Source organism: Callospermophilus lateralis, chromosome 9, assembly GCF_048772815.1.
Source record: "Callospermophilus lateralis isolate mCalLat2 chromosome 9, mCalLat2.hap1, whole genome shotgun sequence".
Classification (NCBI taxonomy): domain Eukaryota; kingdom Metazoa; phylum Chordata; class Mammalia; order Rodentia; family Sciuridae; genus Callospermophilus; species Callospermophilus lateralis.
The window spans coordinates 36,612,928-36,629,451 of NC_135313.1; the positions used below are offsets into that span (position 1 = coordinate 36,612,928).

Here is a 16,524-nt window from a genome sequence, read left to right on the forward strand (position 1 = left end):
ATAACTTAGCAACCTCTCCATAAAATCATCTCACCATGCAAAAGTCTAAGACTCAAGTCTAAGTCATGGTTCTGTGATCTGGAGTCTTTTCTTCCAGAAGTTACCTTCTGTCAAAACCTTAGTATGATGATTAGAATGATGATGCTAATGTTTCTTGCCTTATGCAAACAGCTTTCTAAACAGTTATGTGTGGATTTTTAAATTAATCTAAATTTACTTTTAAAACTCTGAGGGGATTTTGTTTTGAAAGAATCATATAATTTAATCTTTTCATAAAGCCATGAATTTTCCCTTAAAGGAAGAATTCAGTTCCTAATGATTCCAGTTTTTGATAAATAGGTATCTTTACTTACTATAAATGCTTTAGATAGCAATAATACATGGAGAGTGATTAATAATAAAACTGTTTTATAAGAAGTGAGTGACAAATCAAGGGAGAGAAAGGTTTGTTCCCCAACCTATTTCTATGAATATGTAATGTCATACATGACGTGTGTTTGAGCACACTGGATTTCCCTAAAATAAGGGATGTCTAATTAAATTGGAAAATAACCACTTCTTGATTGAGGGAAAATTTCCTCCCACCAATTATGATCTTTCTATATGGCTTTAAAAGAGTAACATCTAGTTGCATCATTTTTAACCTAAATCATCATTTAGATATTTACATTTATGTATACATACACACACATACATATACATATGCACATACATAACATTTTATATATACACATTTACAAACATGTGTGTGTGTGTGTTAATGTTAGACTTTACCTCAGAATCCTGTGTTCCTAGAAAACGGGCACTTAAGAAATCTCCTCTCCCTACCAGTCTTTTGTTTTCTAGAAAACAACTTACTGCAAAGAGGCCCCTCCTGTACAGGACTTGGCTTAGCCTCAGGGATCCTCCTGTGTTACCTGTGACAAGGCCAGACACAGACCCCCCAAATTTTCCTCCTTGCCTCATAACTAATCGCCTGAACTGTCTGTACCCACTAAGCAATCTGGACAAAATACCTGTTATCTTGACTTGACCAGTCTTTAGTTAAGCTTCTCTCTTCCCCTAAGGCCACTGAAATTTGACTCACCCTCCATCTGGGCCAGCACCCAGCTTCTCATTAATGACATTTTCCAAGAAAGGGCTTACTTGAGGATCAGTTGGGGAATCATACTACCCTCTCTCTCATAATCAGTTCTTCCTAACCCTCTTTGCCTCTCCCTATATAAAAAGACACTTTCTGCTTCACCTTTAAGATGCTTGAGGATCTTGTGATAGGAGGGTTCTAGCCCCACACTGCATAGCTCTCCTCCATTTCAATAGTGTCTTTCCCTTTATTACAATAATCCTTTCTAGAAGTATCTAAATCTGGATTTGGTTTTCACTTTGCTCAGATTTAGGATAATGAGTAATAAAGACACTAGATAGATGTATCCCTTTTTTTCCCTGTTGAGTAATAAGGTCAGAAGAAGAGCTTATGTCTATAAAACCTAAACGGGTTATGTGAGATTAGAATTAAACAATTTTGTTATCAATGTTCTCTTTCCATATATATCATTGAAGAAATAAGTTAGCTGAAAGTTATAATATGAAACTCACTTAGCCTAAGAGTCAATGTGTAAAAGACAGATTTTTCTGTTAAGAAAGTTTTCCTAAGAGGAAAATGAGGCCTTCAATAACCCCACAAGCTGGAGCCAAGGCCTCTGGTCTATGTTGCATCTATTCATTAGAATCCTGCCACTTTTGAATTATTCAGAGTCATTATAAAAAAGCAGCTTTCATCTGAAAAAAAAAAAAAAAAGTGTACCTCTGAGACACACTAAATTTAGTTCATAAAATGAAGTGGTGTATTCTCCCATAATCATGTCAACAGCCGGGCTTTTATCTCTACTGTGCTCCTGGGCAGCACAGCTGGGGATGCAGCCACCCAGAGCACAAATCTGGACACCATGTAGCCAGCCTGCTTACAGCTAAGAAGCATTAACATTCCATCTCCTATATTGTGACCAGAGCTGTTTGAAATAATGTTTTCAACTTGTTGACCTTTTTGTTATTAGAGATGCATTCATTATACTTTTTTAAACAAAGAATTTATCCATTTTTCTAATACTAATATTTACATTCTCTATCTCCATCTTTTTGGCTTTGAATTACAGATATCTCTCAAAGACTAACTTTATAATATTATTCTCTGCAGTTATAAGCTATCAAATGAATTTGACCCGTAAAATGTTGCCAAAGATTATTTTTTAGAAGATAGGTGATTAAATTAACTTTTAATTAACAATAGGACCAGATTGGCTATTTTAACAAATTAGCTATGGTGCTAATGAGTGACACTCAAATGAGTAAGGCAGAAATTTTAAAACTCCCCAGACCACGTTGAAGAGTTCCAGCACTTCTTTATTTTGATTTGTTTTCTTTTTCACCATTATTTCCAGATTGTTTGGGGGAATCATCCTCAAGGATCAAGATACAAGGTAGGATTTTGGAGTCTATGAAAAGCTAAAGATATTCCTTCTCAGCTTAACGAGAACCTCCTGATCTCTCCAAATCCCACTGCACTTTCTCATCGTGCTGGGCAGACTCTCCGTTAAGGCACATAGCAATGACAAATTTAACACACACTGTATGATTAATAAATAATTACCACAAGACTGTCAGTTCCATGAGAGCAGAGGGCCATGTTTTATTCACCATTTCATTCTCAGGCACAAAGCCTGTACCCAGTAGGGACTTAGAGATATATTTGCTGAATGGTGTGGAACTTGGTTCCACCAAAAATAAAACAAAATTTTAAAAGTATTCTTTGCTAATTTACAGACTAGGAGCATCTTTTGTGCTTTTTACCTTCTTATTTATAAATAGTGAAGTGAAAATAAATCAATTACTTGGATTGGGAGAGAGGCTTTTATTCTGCCCTAGAAAGCCAAACAGGAACAGGGTTCTAAACACATGTCTAGAAGTACCTCTTCAAACACCTAGTCCCAGGATAAATATATCAAATGTATACTCATCACTTTATAAGTCCTAGTAATTTTTTTCTTTGGTCTTAAAAATAACAGTCCCAACTCATTGAATATGAGATTCAAGTTGTTTTTCTAAAAGTGATCCATCCATTCTCTCCTGTCACCACTTTCTTCCTGGTGATCAATGATTTGCATCATAAGGCAGCTGGCTAAGATCACTGGTGAGTCTAGGACTTTCTGGGTTGAGTGAGTCAAAACCAGCTGCCCCAAGAATCAAACATACAGTTTAGGCCTCATTGTTATTTTTCCCTCCCAGTTGCATTCACCGGACATTTCCAGTATGACAGATAATATAACTGTTTGCCAAAATTCTAATGTTGTTTTTATGAAAGGCAAAGTTTTAAAATTTTATTTAAAATTAAAATTTAAAAATCAGTATAGCCTACAGGAGATACAGACTAGATCAATAGGCAACATTCCTTTCACTAGCTACTAGGCTACTATTCTAACAATATTAGAAACTCTTTAGGTTGGTAGGTAAATTTTGAGCAAGTAAATACACAGCTAGCTGGCTGTGAACAAACAAGTATGGTCTGCAATAGCATTTACTTATATGGTCTTTTCTGTATAATTTGCTTTTTTACTGCAGAGTATTTAATTTACGGAATTTAGCAGATTGTAATCTATATTTCCAGGGTAGACCTTCTTTGAATTGCAAATTGACTTTAATTATCAGAACTTCTACATGTTAGGTAAGTATTCTTGGTGCAGGAGACCCTTGCAGAATGAATGCAAAAAAGATCATTTTGTTTGCCAAAATTCCCAACAGGATGGCAAGTGTAGATCATTCCATTTGCAAAGAGCAGTCTGAAAAGGAAAAGATAGCAATGGGAGGGATTGTAACGGAAGACTGCAGAAAGAGTTGACACTGGGTATAATTAGGGTCTTATCGTGCCATGGGTTAAAAAAAAAAAATCTATCAAAGGTGGTGTGAGGATCTGTAAGTAGAGAGAGAGATTCACACTATTGATAAGTTTAGTACGAAAGGACCCATGTATTTTATTTAAGAAAGAGAATGTAGTCAAGTTACAGAAAACAGTTTAACGAAAATAATATATTTCACTTAAACATAAAATGTGCAGAGCTGTAAGGACTCTAGCGATCACAAAGTCTGATCTCATTTTTAGTTAAGATATCCTAACTCCACAGAAGACAAGAGAGTTTTAAAAGATTTTATTACATACGCTTAGTTGCAGATTTCTAGACTCATAGCCCAATGGAATACATTGTTCAATTTCCTTTGTGACTAAACTCTTAGATAATTCTAAAATAAAACAGAAGGGAGTTTATAACCCTAGATTTTATTTTTTATGTGTCCTTAGAACGTGTGTTCTTTGGACTTTTCAAGTTTTGCTTAAACCTTGCGAATGTTCACCTCTCGAGGATGATGATCAAGGACTCTTCAACCGCGCCCCTGAGGAAGCTCCTTTCTTCCTGCGAGCCTTTTTCGGGGAAGCTGAGGAATTTACTTCACCTCTTATTTCTAAATCTGCTCATGTTCCTTATTCAAAGAAAGAAGATTCCAGAACTCTGTTCCAAGAGCTCGGTTGATAAAGGACACATTGGGGGTCTGAGTAGCAGGACTGTAGCTGTGGAGGAGTGGACACAGGAAGAAATACAAGAGGGAGTATGGCCTTCACTGTGCTTTTGCTGGAGGTACAGCCCTGAAACTTTCTCCATTTCATGAGGAAGTGGTGGCTGGCAACATCTGGACTAAAAGCCAGTGAACAGCAAAGCTGTCCAAGAGAAACAAGAAGAGGCTGGCTGGATTCTCGGGGGTCCAGAGTCTAGTCCTCTGCTGTGGAATTTTTGTTGTTTTCAGTGGTATCTTTCCAAGGGCTCGATTATATCCATTCACTCCGGGGTGATCAGGCCCAGGGGAGAAGATTCATGTTAGCAGAGCTCATAGGAGATGGGTCAATAAAAAAGGAAATAATTTCTTCATTCACAAAGAAAAATGTGACTTCTAAGTAGATAGGACTAGTTAAGTACTATCTCTTCCTCTGAGGTAGAGAAACATTAGTCATGACAGAGTGTTCATTATCCTGGATTCCTGAGTGTCCCTCACTGGCCTGTGACAGACATGTAATACAAGCAAGAAGTAAGTCATTGTTTTAAGACACTGAGATCTTCAGAGTTTTGCTACCCCAACACAATCTATCATATCCCTATTGATTCAGAGGCACAGAGACAAAAAAGTTTTTCCCGAGGCCACATGATATAAAGTGTCTAGACATAGTCTATACTCTTAACCACTTTGTTTTATGTTTCTCAAGAACTGATAGTAATATCAATATTAAGAATAGTTTATTATTAAGTCATTGTTGTCACTGGGCTTTACAAATAGTTGTTCTTTACTGAATGATTTGGCTCAAGGAGGAAAATTAGTCTTTCTCTACCTTCTACTGTAATAGCCAGCAGCTGCCAAAGGCACTGCTGGAAAAATTCTCAATGGACAACATGGACAGCACTGGACATGTTACTTATTTATTATACCCTCACAGCAGCCCCTGGAAGCCCAGTCACCATGGCTGCCAGAAGACTTTGGCTCAGCATCTAATGGAATGATTTAAAATATCTCTTGCCATTCAGTTGAGAGTAGGCCCATTCTCCCTCACTGATCGCTCAGAGCGGGTAGATACTTCCCTTCATATTCCTCTTCCTGATAGACCATCATCTTGTTTCCTTTCCTCTCTGATCTCTCAACAATTGCAGATTCTTCACATGTACTTTTTAGATTTGTTAAAAAGTACATTACTATGGTGAAATCCATGTAATTTCCTTATATAACTCTGGGGAACTATTAGGGCCTGAAATTTGGGGGTTCAGTGAGTGCATCTGTCTGGGTTACGAACACAAGTATCCAAGGAAGTGAAGTGAAAAGGTTTATCCCCTGTTATTCCAATGGAAAATGAAAATACTATTAAGTTACAAGTAGCAGGACAGACTTACACAGTGATAAAAAGCCAAAAAGTTGGGTGGAAAAGATTAGTCATATCTTTTGAACATAAATCTATAAAAGTGGTCCAGTTTTATGGCAACACTGGAATGCATTAAATTATAAGCTGGAAATCCATCCAAGGAAAATACCAATATATATTTAATAGGAGTAGCCATTGACATAGTAATAGTTTTATTCACTTTTTATTTACTACATGTCATTCAACTAGTGATCAATAAAATTCATGAATCAGAAGGTTGTCACTTCTTAGTCCTTTTATTTCTTCTTTATCTCCAGTGATCACCTATTCATAGTTTTTCCCTTTATAATAAAATGCTTGCTAATTTTATTTCTTCATTACTTTGAGATACCTCTACTTGATACTTCTCCAGCCTGCTAAAATTGATTTCCTCATAAATTTTTTTTTTTTAGAATGTAAAGATAATGGAATTTAGTTTCTTACAATAGCCAATAGGTCAAGTTAGAAAAATACATATTAGGCAAGCTCACTCAGATTCTACTTTCATATTCTTTCTCATTTCAATTTTATTGCTGTAACAATCTTAAAATGAAGTTCTTTTTGTACTTAAAGAGTCAGATCACTCTGGATTGAGTCCAAGGTCTTAAATCAATTCTATTTCATAGCATAGTGTTTCTATCATTAAAATAGTATAAATTCATATATTTTGCAAGAGATTCACTCTCATGAGTGAAATGGTTCCAAATTAAAAACAATTTGACTGTTTAATAATGTGTTGGCTAGGTAAGTGAAGTTATAGTATTTCTTTATTGGAAGCCCCAAACAGGAACATAGAAAACAGGAAAATTTCCCATTGTGATATTTTAATATCATGTTCATAATGAAAGTGCTATGGTTGGAACATTTGTGCTCCTCCAAATTTCATGTCAAAACTTAATTCCCAATGAAACTGTATTAAGAGGTAGGGCCTTTAGAAGGTGATTAGGCTATATGGACTTGACCTTCATGGATGGAATTAGAATCCCATAAAAAGGGTTGAGGGAATTAGCTAGCTTTTGTCTTTTTGTTCCCTTCTGACATGTGACACAGCATTCATCCCCTCCAGAAGACACAGTAACAAGGTACCATACTGGAAGCAGATTTCACCACCTCCATAATTATGAGAAATAAATTCCTGTTTATAAATCACCTAATCTCAGGTATTTTGTTATAGTAGCACAAAGAGACAAAAACACAAACTTCCACCTGAAGGACAACAAAGAGAAAAGACAGAAAGGACTGTTACCATGTGGGGGTGAAAATGGGTGGAATTATCTTAGTCCAATGATTTACATGGAAAGGTACTGAGGATTCAGTCATTGAGACATGCTTCATCATATCATCCCAAGTGGAAATGGAAGCTATTTACCGAGTTCAGTTTTGTAAAAAAGAAAGAAAAGGAGTTACAATTGGATATCTATGTATGGAAAAAGAGTAGGGAAGTAAAAAAGATCTGCTAAGCAAATCTCTATTCTGTACTCACATGTGGTGCCAGTTATAAATTTTTAAAAACATGTATAAGAGCTTTCAGGGTCATCTTGATTTCAGCCTCTTTGCTAGATTCTAAGAACTAAGCCCTAGGAAAATTTGAACACCGTAATTATAATTTATTCATTACATTGTAGAGTGATTTATTTTTCTTTCTGCAAATTTTTCTCCATCTTTCTAATCATTGCATGGCATTATATTACTATAATACTGTACTACAGAAAACATAAGCTTAAGAATTTATTTTTTAGTCTCAGTTCAATTTGCTCTCAAACCAGTGCCTGTTTCTACCCCTCCATGCTGCCAACACACATTTCACTGAGGGCATATTTCTTGTTTTTCTAGCTCTTCCCTTACTTGTTGGAAATTACACTAGGATTATATATTTTTAGAAATATAAACCCACAAATTAACTAGCATTGGTAAATTATCCTTCCTTTCTACTAGATAGTGGAGAATATTTGTCCTAATCATGTATGAGAAAACTTTTACGGTGGACAATGAGGAATTTTGCAGGTAAGACCTGCCATGTCTCCCTAATCTATGCCATGTCCTAACTTGATGAATAATCAGGATGGTTATTCCTAATTTAACTAATTAAACCCAGTAAGTTAATTGTAGAAAATTTAAAGAGACCGAGGGATGGGGGGATTTGTTAAAAGACTTTAGGAGCTCTGAAAGTCAGTAGCAAGGCTGCAGAACCAAGCAGGAGCCAAGTAAGTACTCCAGATGTAGAAGAAGTAGCAAAGGAAGAGTTTTGCAGAGGAAGCTGTCTCCTCAGAGCAGCATCACTAGAATAAAGTCTCCAGCTAAGCCCAATCTCCTTTCTCTTAGCTAATAATTCAAATTCTTAGGAAGTCATCTATCCAGCTCTTAGCAAAAAGATACCTGATTAAACAGGCTCACTGAATTCTATGGTAGGGGAGGTACTGAAATATTTCCAGTGCTTGCTTCGGCAGCACATATACTAAAATTGGAATGATATGGATAAGATTAGCATGGCCCCTGCACAAGGATGACACACAAATTTGTGAAGCATTTTATATATTTCCAATGAAATTTTTAAAGTTTGGAAAAGTCCACTACTTTTGCTTAAGTTTCTCATGCTCAAACTGATAAACTAGCAGCTAGCTAGCTTATGAGCTACAGTAACAGATTTTTTTTAAAAGATCTTAGAATGATTTATACAGCATTTGCTCAGCCACAGCAAGCAATCAGCTCCTGTCACTAAACCAAACATACATACAAACCTCAGAAAACACTAAATGGAATTAAGTCAGAAGTTAAGAAAGATACAATCATGACAACAAAAATCTTCTTCCTGCAATCATCTTCCTTACCAGAAAAACAAAAAGTAACAGCAAATATATATACTGTCTAGTTCTGTGCGCTGACTTAGATTTTTTGTATGTGTTATCTCATTTACTTTCTCATACAATCCAGAATATAGGTACTTTTGCCATGTTCAGAGACAGCACACTCCTTGGCTAAAGTCTCATTGCATCAAGGAATCCACACTCAGAACCTGACTCATCTCTGTACTAACTGTATAGACAAGTGCATTCTTTTAGAGGGTAACCACAGGATTGTGGCTGTAACCATGGGCATGAATTACAAATCTCAGCTCTGCCATTTACTAACTGTGCAACTCCAAGCAAGAAGCTTAAATTTCCCTAAGCCTCAATGTTCTCCTTTGTGAGATGAGGAGGGTCATATCAGGGTCAGCATGCATTGCTGCAAGGTCACACCATGCTGCAAGGTCACACCATGCTGCAAGGAAGAAAAGGGAAATGTATATAAAATGCCTGGCCTTGAATTCTGGCCACATAGTAAGTGCTGATTAGTTAATGGCCATTATTAGTCTCTCTCCCCTTGCATGCTAGTCCTGAAGGCCCAAGTAATATTCTTCAGACTTATATCCCTAACACATTTCTTAGTGATTGGTGCATTAAAAAGCCCAAATAAATATCTGCTGAACAGAAAGTTTTCTGTATCAGATTCACGTTGCCATGTAATACTCTAGGGTCATACTAAGCTGCTCTTTTCATACTAAAGCCCTAGCTCATCCCTTCCCCTTGAGCAAATAATGCCTATCTTTCCCCAGGCCCTGAGACTGTTAACTTCATGAGGTCAGAGTCTGCACCTCTTTTGTTCTCCATATATCCCAAGTGCCTACCATAGAGACTAGAACACAGCAGGAGTTTAACAAATACACGTGGTCTTAATTTTTAAGATATATATATATATATACATATGATATAGGAGATTTGTAATTTATGCCCATATATAATCTGGAGCCAGGCTGCCTAAGTTTAAAACCCAGCTCCATCATTTACTAGCTGAATGACTTTGGGTAATATATATGACCTCTCAATACCTCCATTTTCTTACCTGTAAAATGAGAATAACAAGAATAAGGCATTGTTGTATTAAACTGTTAATTCATATTAATCTCATAAAATATCACTTGACACATAACAAGTATTCTTTACATGTCAGCAATTATTAATTTTGTTTGTGGTTGTTTCTCTCCCATCACTTTGCCAAGAATACATAATTCTGACTACCTAAATTGTTTCTCCTTTCATGTAAGAAAACATAAAAAGTGTTATCTTAACTTAAAAATTCTGAAATTAATTTGCAGGAAAGAACAAATTGTAATCTCAAGAAACTATCTCAAAACTACTTGAAAAAACAATGTATTTATAGGGATTGTCCTTAAAATAAAAATCCTGAATGGCTACAGATATTCTGCAGTGCCAGTCTCTTCCAAATCACTTTTGTTGGAACCTTCCCAGCACTTGGCATTATTCTTTCCACAAACAAGAACAGTCATATGGACTTGAACAGAAGTATTTGAGTAAACACACACACACACACACACACACACACACACACACATACACACACTATCACCACCACCACCACCAGGCAAGGAATTAGGTTTCACACACATGCTGTCCTCTATCTCATTGCCCTATTAAGGCAAAAAGCAGATCCATCTCAGGATGCATCTCTACATGTCTTAGAGCATGAACTTGACCATCAGGCCACACATTACTTTACAATGCAAATCACCATGTTTAACCACTGATGCATCTCTTCACCTTGCAGAGAGGAGGAGGGAAATAAAGGCAAAGTAGGCAGCAGGGTGTTTCATCTACCTTTAGTACCGTGATGTTCCAAGCAAAGCTCTCAGTGGCCTTGTTGAGTTTTCTTCCTTTCAGTCCTTCCTTTGCCCCCAGGTTATGAAGTTCTTCATGGAACTCCATCCCTTGGGGAAAAAAGAGTGGATAGGAAATTATAGTGCAAATTCAGAAAAAAATGAGCATCTCAGCATAAAAAATAATATCAGTAAAATATAATTTCACATCTCTGTCCTCTCAGAATTTCTAAATCTCTAAACTGAATTCTCCTTCCTATGTATTCATCCCACCAAATGACTGTCCATGGGGCAGGGGACTATCAATAATCAATACAGGCTAAATTACATTTCAAACAGCCAGGAACCATTGATGAAGACATAAGAAATTAAGCAGAAATTCTTCCAATAGGTTCCATTCATTTTGTGGAGTGCTTTTGTGTGGAAGGGTGTGATGCAGCTGTATGTGAGGGGCCTCTATCTTCCTTTTCTTTATAAGCCAGCCCTGTGTCTTCAAAGCAGGCCCTAGGACCCATGTGAATAATAATCAGTAATTAGTAAATAAATATCAACTAAAACTAAAAAGATATTCTTAAAAATAGCATTCCTGGAATCACCCAAGTGTTTCAGATTTGGGAATAGCCTTAAAGTATTTCAGTTCTACCATTTGGTCAAATTTGAATACCATTCTGGTAAAATTAGCATAACTGATTAAAGTAGTATTAGTAAAAATTGACTTAGTACTAATTTTTTATTGATTTTATTAATTTTTAAATTTTTTAGTACTAATTTTAAAAAACAAAAATTGTTTTACCAGCTTAACTTCATTTTAATAATCCAAGTCAATTAACATAAAAAAATTGAATACTATGAAAAACATCACCATCATCTGTTTCTATAGTTTTTGTCTTAGCACCTCAGAGATAGGAATCCCATTCTCTCATGGACAGCTTGTTCCATCTTTGGAGAACTGGGTCTGATATTGACCAAGCCAAAATCTTCTTCCCTGGAACTCCTCATTACTAGCTAAACCCAGACCAACAATTTCTAATATCTTTCCATAGTGCAGCTCTTTAGATACTTGAAGAAATGTTGGCAGGCAGGGGGAACCTTGAATTCTGTCCTCAACAGAATGTGTTCTAACACATTTAAGCTCACTTATGATTCCTTTTTAAGGACAGCATCCAGGCAGAACCACTGCACTGCCTGGCTTCCCAGAATTGAACAGTGTAGACACTCCTGTATCCAGCAGTGGACACTGTACTCAGAATAGACTTGAAGAGCCCACACTAGGTAGGGATTTTCAACATTCTTCTGGTTCTACATACTTTTATTAATGTAGCCTGAAACAACAGTAACTTTCCTGTGTGCTGATATCACAAAGAGTATGAACATGGAGCTGGGGCTGACATTCTGGCTCCACTTACTGACTGTGTGGGTCTGAGCAAGTTCCTGAAACTCATTGGGCTTCAATTTCTTCACTGGTGAGACAGTGACAAGAGGGTTTATCTCAGGATTGTGGTGAAGATAAATAGGTCAATACATAAATAGCTCTCAGAGAGTGTTGGCATCATATAAGTATTGGATACTGTTTTTGCATTTACTGTTAACTGAAACATCTCAGCTTGCTGGTCAGTCAGTGAAGAGAACCATTTTTAAAGGTCAGCTCCACCATGTTGATATAAGATCTTGGATCATTCACTCAGTCTCCCAGAATCTCAGGTGCCTCATCTGTAAGTTGGAGATGAGGACTACATTGAAGAGTTAAGAGGACTAAGTAAGATAGTGTATGTGCTTAGCATATCATATGCATATTTATAAAGCAACTGTCTCTGTTGTCAATTTCTTTACCATAACCATTATTGTGTCTGTGGTGAGAGGAGCACATGGATCCAAGAAATAAAAGCACAGGAGTGCGGATGAAGATGAACATAAATAGAGGTGTATGCTCACAGACGTGTGACCCCTCCCATCCCTAAAGAAAAAAAATAAGTCTAAAATGAGGACTGGGAAATGGGGCAAATGCCCTAGAAGATTAATAGTTAATCAAATCACAAAAATAAAGTGGGCTTGAAGGGGTCTCATTGAACCCTTCCTCCCATACCACTAGTAATAGATTTTATTAGACTTCCAAATCACAAAAGTAGACTTAGAAATCCTTGTCTCTAGATATTTTCAGACACCACCACCCCCAAGTACACAAATACAACCATCCAGATTTCTTCTGTAGTAAACAAAAACTTAAAATTTAACTTGTAATTAAACAATGAAATAAAATATTTAAATTTTAAGAGGAAGGACAGAAACTTTTCAAAAAATTCTGCAAAGAATTATCATTATGGTGCTTAAAACAAATATTAAAAAATTACCTGCTTTCTGACACTGTATAATCTTTTCATGGACTGTGTCTGCCATTTCTATGAGAAACCGGCTCTCTTGAATCATCTGTCACAAAATAGACAACAACAAAAAAATGGTTGTCAGAAATCCTTAAACTGGTTCATTGAGAAGGTGACATACAGAGACACCTGTGAGATAACATCCAGTAACAGGGACATGACTTCAACCACAAGAGATGGGAGACAGAAGGAAAATTTCTGTCCTAGCCCCTGTCCATTCTAATTTTGAGGCTGTAGTCACCCTTCTTACAATTGATCCAGTTGTATAAATGCCAAGCACACAGGGAGTGCTAAGTAAGTGATTGTTGAATAAATGTATATACATTCTTTAAGTACCAGGTCATATTCATGAATGTCTCTGATACCACTGGCTTGCCTCAAAGGTTACTACAACATCAAGGCAAGTGGCATTGAGACAATAGCACAAGAACCAAAATACAGAATCACCTAGTGATAAACTATAGGATTTCAGGATGCATTATTGAAGCTGCCAACTTAGATTTGGATTGCCCAAAGACGGGAGTTCTGGTTCTCTCTCTAGTGCGGTTCTGTAGTAAGAATGAGGAATGGGTCAGATTTCAGAGTGAGGAGCTCATTAGAGCTTGTAGACAATAACACTGAAATGGTTGTCTTTGCCCTCTATTTTGGGTTAGAAAGCAACATGTCTAAGGCATTTTATATAATAAATACTTCTTGGTATAGGGAAAATAAAACAACTGTTCTGCTAGCAAAGAACAGAAGAATCTGTGTGTGAAGATGAGAAGCAAAATCATATCATATATCCATTTAATAAATATCTATTGAGCAGCCATGGTGGGCTCAGGGGTACAGTGCACTAAGGAGCAAAAGATATATGTTTCTACCTCCATGAAACTCATGGTCCAACAGATAAAGTCTATTTAAATGAATGAATATAAGATTATGAGAAACAATGTAAAGAAACAAAATTCCATGAGTCATATTACTTGTATTCTCTGCCAAAAACAATGACTTGTTTGACTATGAACACTGTAAAGCTAGATACCAGTAAAGGTCTAGACTGCACAAAACTTTTAATCTGCATTAATTCTTTCAGCTCCCAAGAGAAAGTAGGACACTTGTGAACAACAATTTATCAAATGGTCAACAGTAGCCTGAGTTATTGTAGCTTCTAAGTGAAAGGAATTTAAGGACAGAGGAAAATTTAATATGAAGTCAAACTGATTCAATTTTTTTCAACATCTACACATGGAACATCATGTGAATAGATTTTTATTTTTAGAAGTTATCAGATGTTTAGATTAGCTAAATAGCCGACAAAGGTTTTCAGGAAATTCACACAAGAGAAATATTAATAAGAAACAGAAAAATTCTGTAAGTTTACATAAATCAAATATATTGCTGCCATAGTTTGGATCTAAAATGTCCCTCAGAAAACTGTGTGTTAAAGGCTTTATCCCTAGAGTCAACATAGGTTTTATTCCTTTCATGCACCCCCTCCAGAGGTCTGAAAGCACTGGGCCCACCTAAGAATGGACTGGAACCTTTAAAACCGTGATTGTCTCAAGTTTTTGTTATACTAACAGAAGCCTATCACAATTATACATTTTTTAAATCTGGATTTTAAGGATAAAGGACTCTTAAAAATCATAATCACTTCCTGTGTTTTATAGAAAAGAAACTAAGGTTAAAAGTCATGTCAAGATAAATAGAATTAATTAGTGCTGAAGCTGGAATTAGAATCCCAGCTTCCTCTATTCACCTCACTGATTGTTTCTTTTGCTGAGAAGAAGCTTTTTAGTTTGAATCCATCCCACTTATTGAGACTTAATTTTAATTCTTGCACTATAGAAGTCTTTTTTTTTTTTTTTTTTTTTTTTTTTTTTTTTTTAGAAAAGATTCTCTTTTATTTTTATAAGCCTGACATCTCTCCTCAGGATTATAGGAGTCTTATTAAGGAAGTCGGGGCCTAATCCAACATGATGGAGATTTGGGCCTAATTTTTCTTCTATTACGGACACTGTCTCTAATTTAATTCCTAGGTCCTTGATCCACTTTGAGTTGAGTTTTGCGCATGGTGAGAGATATGGGTTTAATTTCACTTTGTTGCATTTGGATTTCCAGTTTTCCCAGCACCATTTGTTGAAGAGGCTATCTTTTCTCCAATGTATGTTTTTGGCACCTTTGTCTAATATAAGATAACTGTAATTATGTGGGTTTGTCTCTGTGTCCTCTATTCTGTACCATTGGTCTATAAGTCTATTTTGATGCCAATATCATGCTGTTTTTGTTACTATTGCTCTGTAGTATAGTTTACCACACACATCAGATAGAGCACTAAACTCTAGGATATATAAAGAACTCAAAAATCTTAACACCAAATAAATAAAACAAATAAATAGATAGTCCAATCAATAAGTAGACCAAGGAACTGAACACACACTTCTCAGAAGATGATATACAATCAGTCAACAAATATATGAAAAAAACTTCACATCTCCAGCAATTAAAGAAATGCAAATCAAAACTAAGATTTCATCTCACTTTAGTCAGAATGGCAGTTATTAAGAATAAAAACAATAAGTGTTGATGAGGATGTAGGGGAAAAGGCACATTCATTCACTGCTGGTGGGACTGCAAATTGCTGTAGCCAATATGGAAAGCAGTATGGAGATTCCTTGGAAAACTATGAATGGAATCACCATTTGACCCAGCTATATCCTACTCCTCGGTCTATACTCAAAGGACTTAAAACAGCATACTACAGACACAGCCACATCAATGGTCATAGCAGCACAATTCACAATAGCTAAACTGTGGAACCCACCTAGATGCCCTTCAGTAGATGAATGGATAAAGAAAATGTGATTATATATAAAAAAAAAAAATATATATTATATATATATATATATATATATATATATATATATATATAATATATATGAATGAACACACAATAGAATATTACTCAGCATTAAAAGAGAATAAAATCATGGCATTTGCAGGTAAATGGATGGAGCTGGAGAATATAATGCTAAGTGAAGTAAGCCAATCCCAAAAAAACAAATGCCGAACATTTTCTCTGATATAAAGATGCTAATTCATTATAGGGTTGGGGGAGCATGGGAGTAATGTAGAAACTTTAGATAGGGCAAAGGGGACGGGGGGGGCATAGGGATAGAAATGGTGGAATTAGATGGACATTATTACCCTAAGTACATGTATGAAGACATGAATAATGTGACTCTACTTTGTGAACAACCAGAGATATGAAAAATTAAGCTCTATATGTGTAATATAAATTGTAATGCATTTTTTGTCATATATAACAAATTAGAATTTTAAAAAATCCCAGTTTCCTGGCATCCAAACTATTTTTATTTTAAAATGCCACCTTTGGATTTTGCCTGGCCTTGCCATGCCCACTTGAGGGTGCACAGTCTTGCACACACCACACAAGCAGCCTTTTGAATCTGAAATGTGGAATTCCAAAGACACATGGTCCAGCCCTTTGGAACAAATGCGAGGAC

At 36.1% G+C, this 16,524-nt stretch overlaps 1 protein-coding gene and 1 non-coding gene across 2 annotated transcripts in view; one reads left to right on the forward strand and one right to left on the reverse strand.

Annotated features, from left to right (window-relative positions):
- Plcl1 (phospholipase C like 1 (inactive)) overlaps positions 1-16,524 on the reverse strand; it is a 335,645-nt gene that overhangs the window by 26,379 nt on the left and 292,742 nt on the right. The window contains exons 4-5 of the mRNA XM_076865800.2: positions 12,986-13,061; positions 10,639-10,748 (exon numbers count right to left, since the gene is read on the reverse strand). Of these exons, the coding sequence (XP_076721915.2) occupies positions 10,639-10,748; positions 12,986-13,061 (186 nt within the window). The remainder of the gene's footprint in view (positions 1-10,638; positions 10,749-12,985; positions 13,062-16,524) is intronic.
- Positions 8,418-8,524, forward strand: LOC143407669 (U6 spliceosomal RNA). Its single transcript, XR_013092410.1, has one exon. It is a non-coding gene; the product is annotated as a U6 spliceosomal RNA (small nuclear RNA).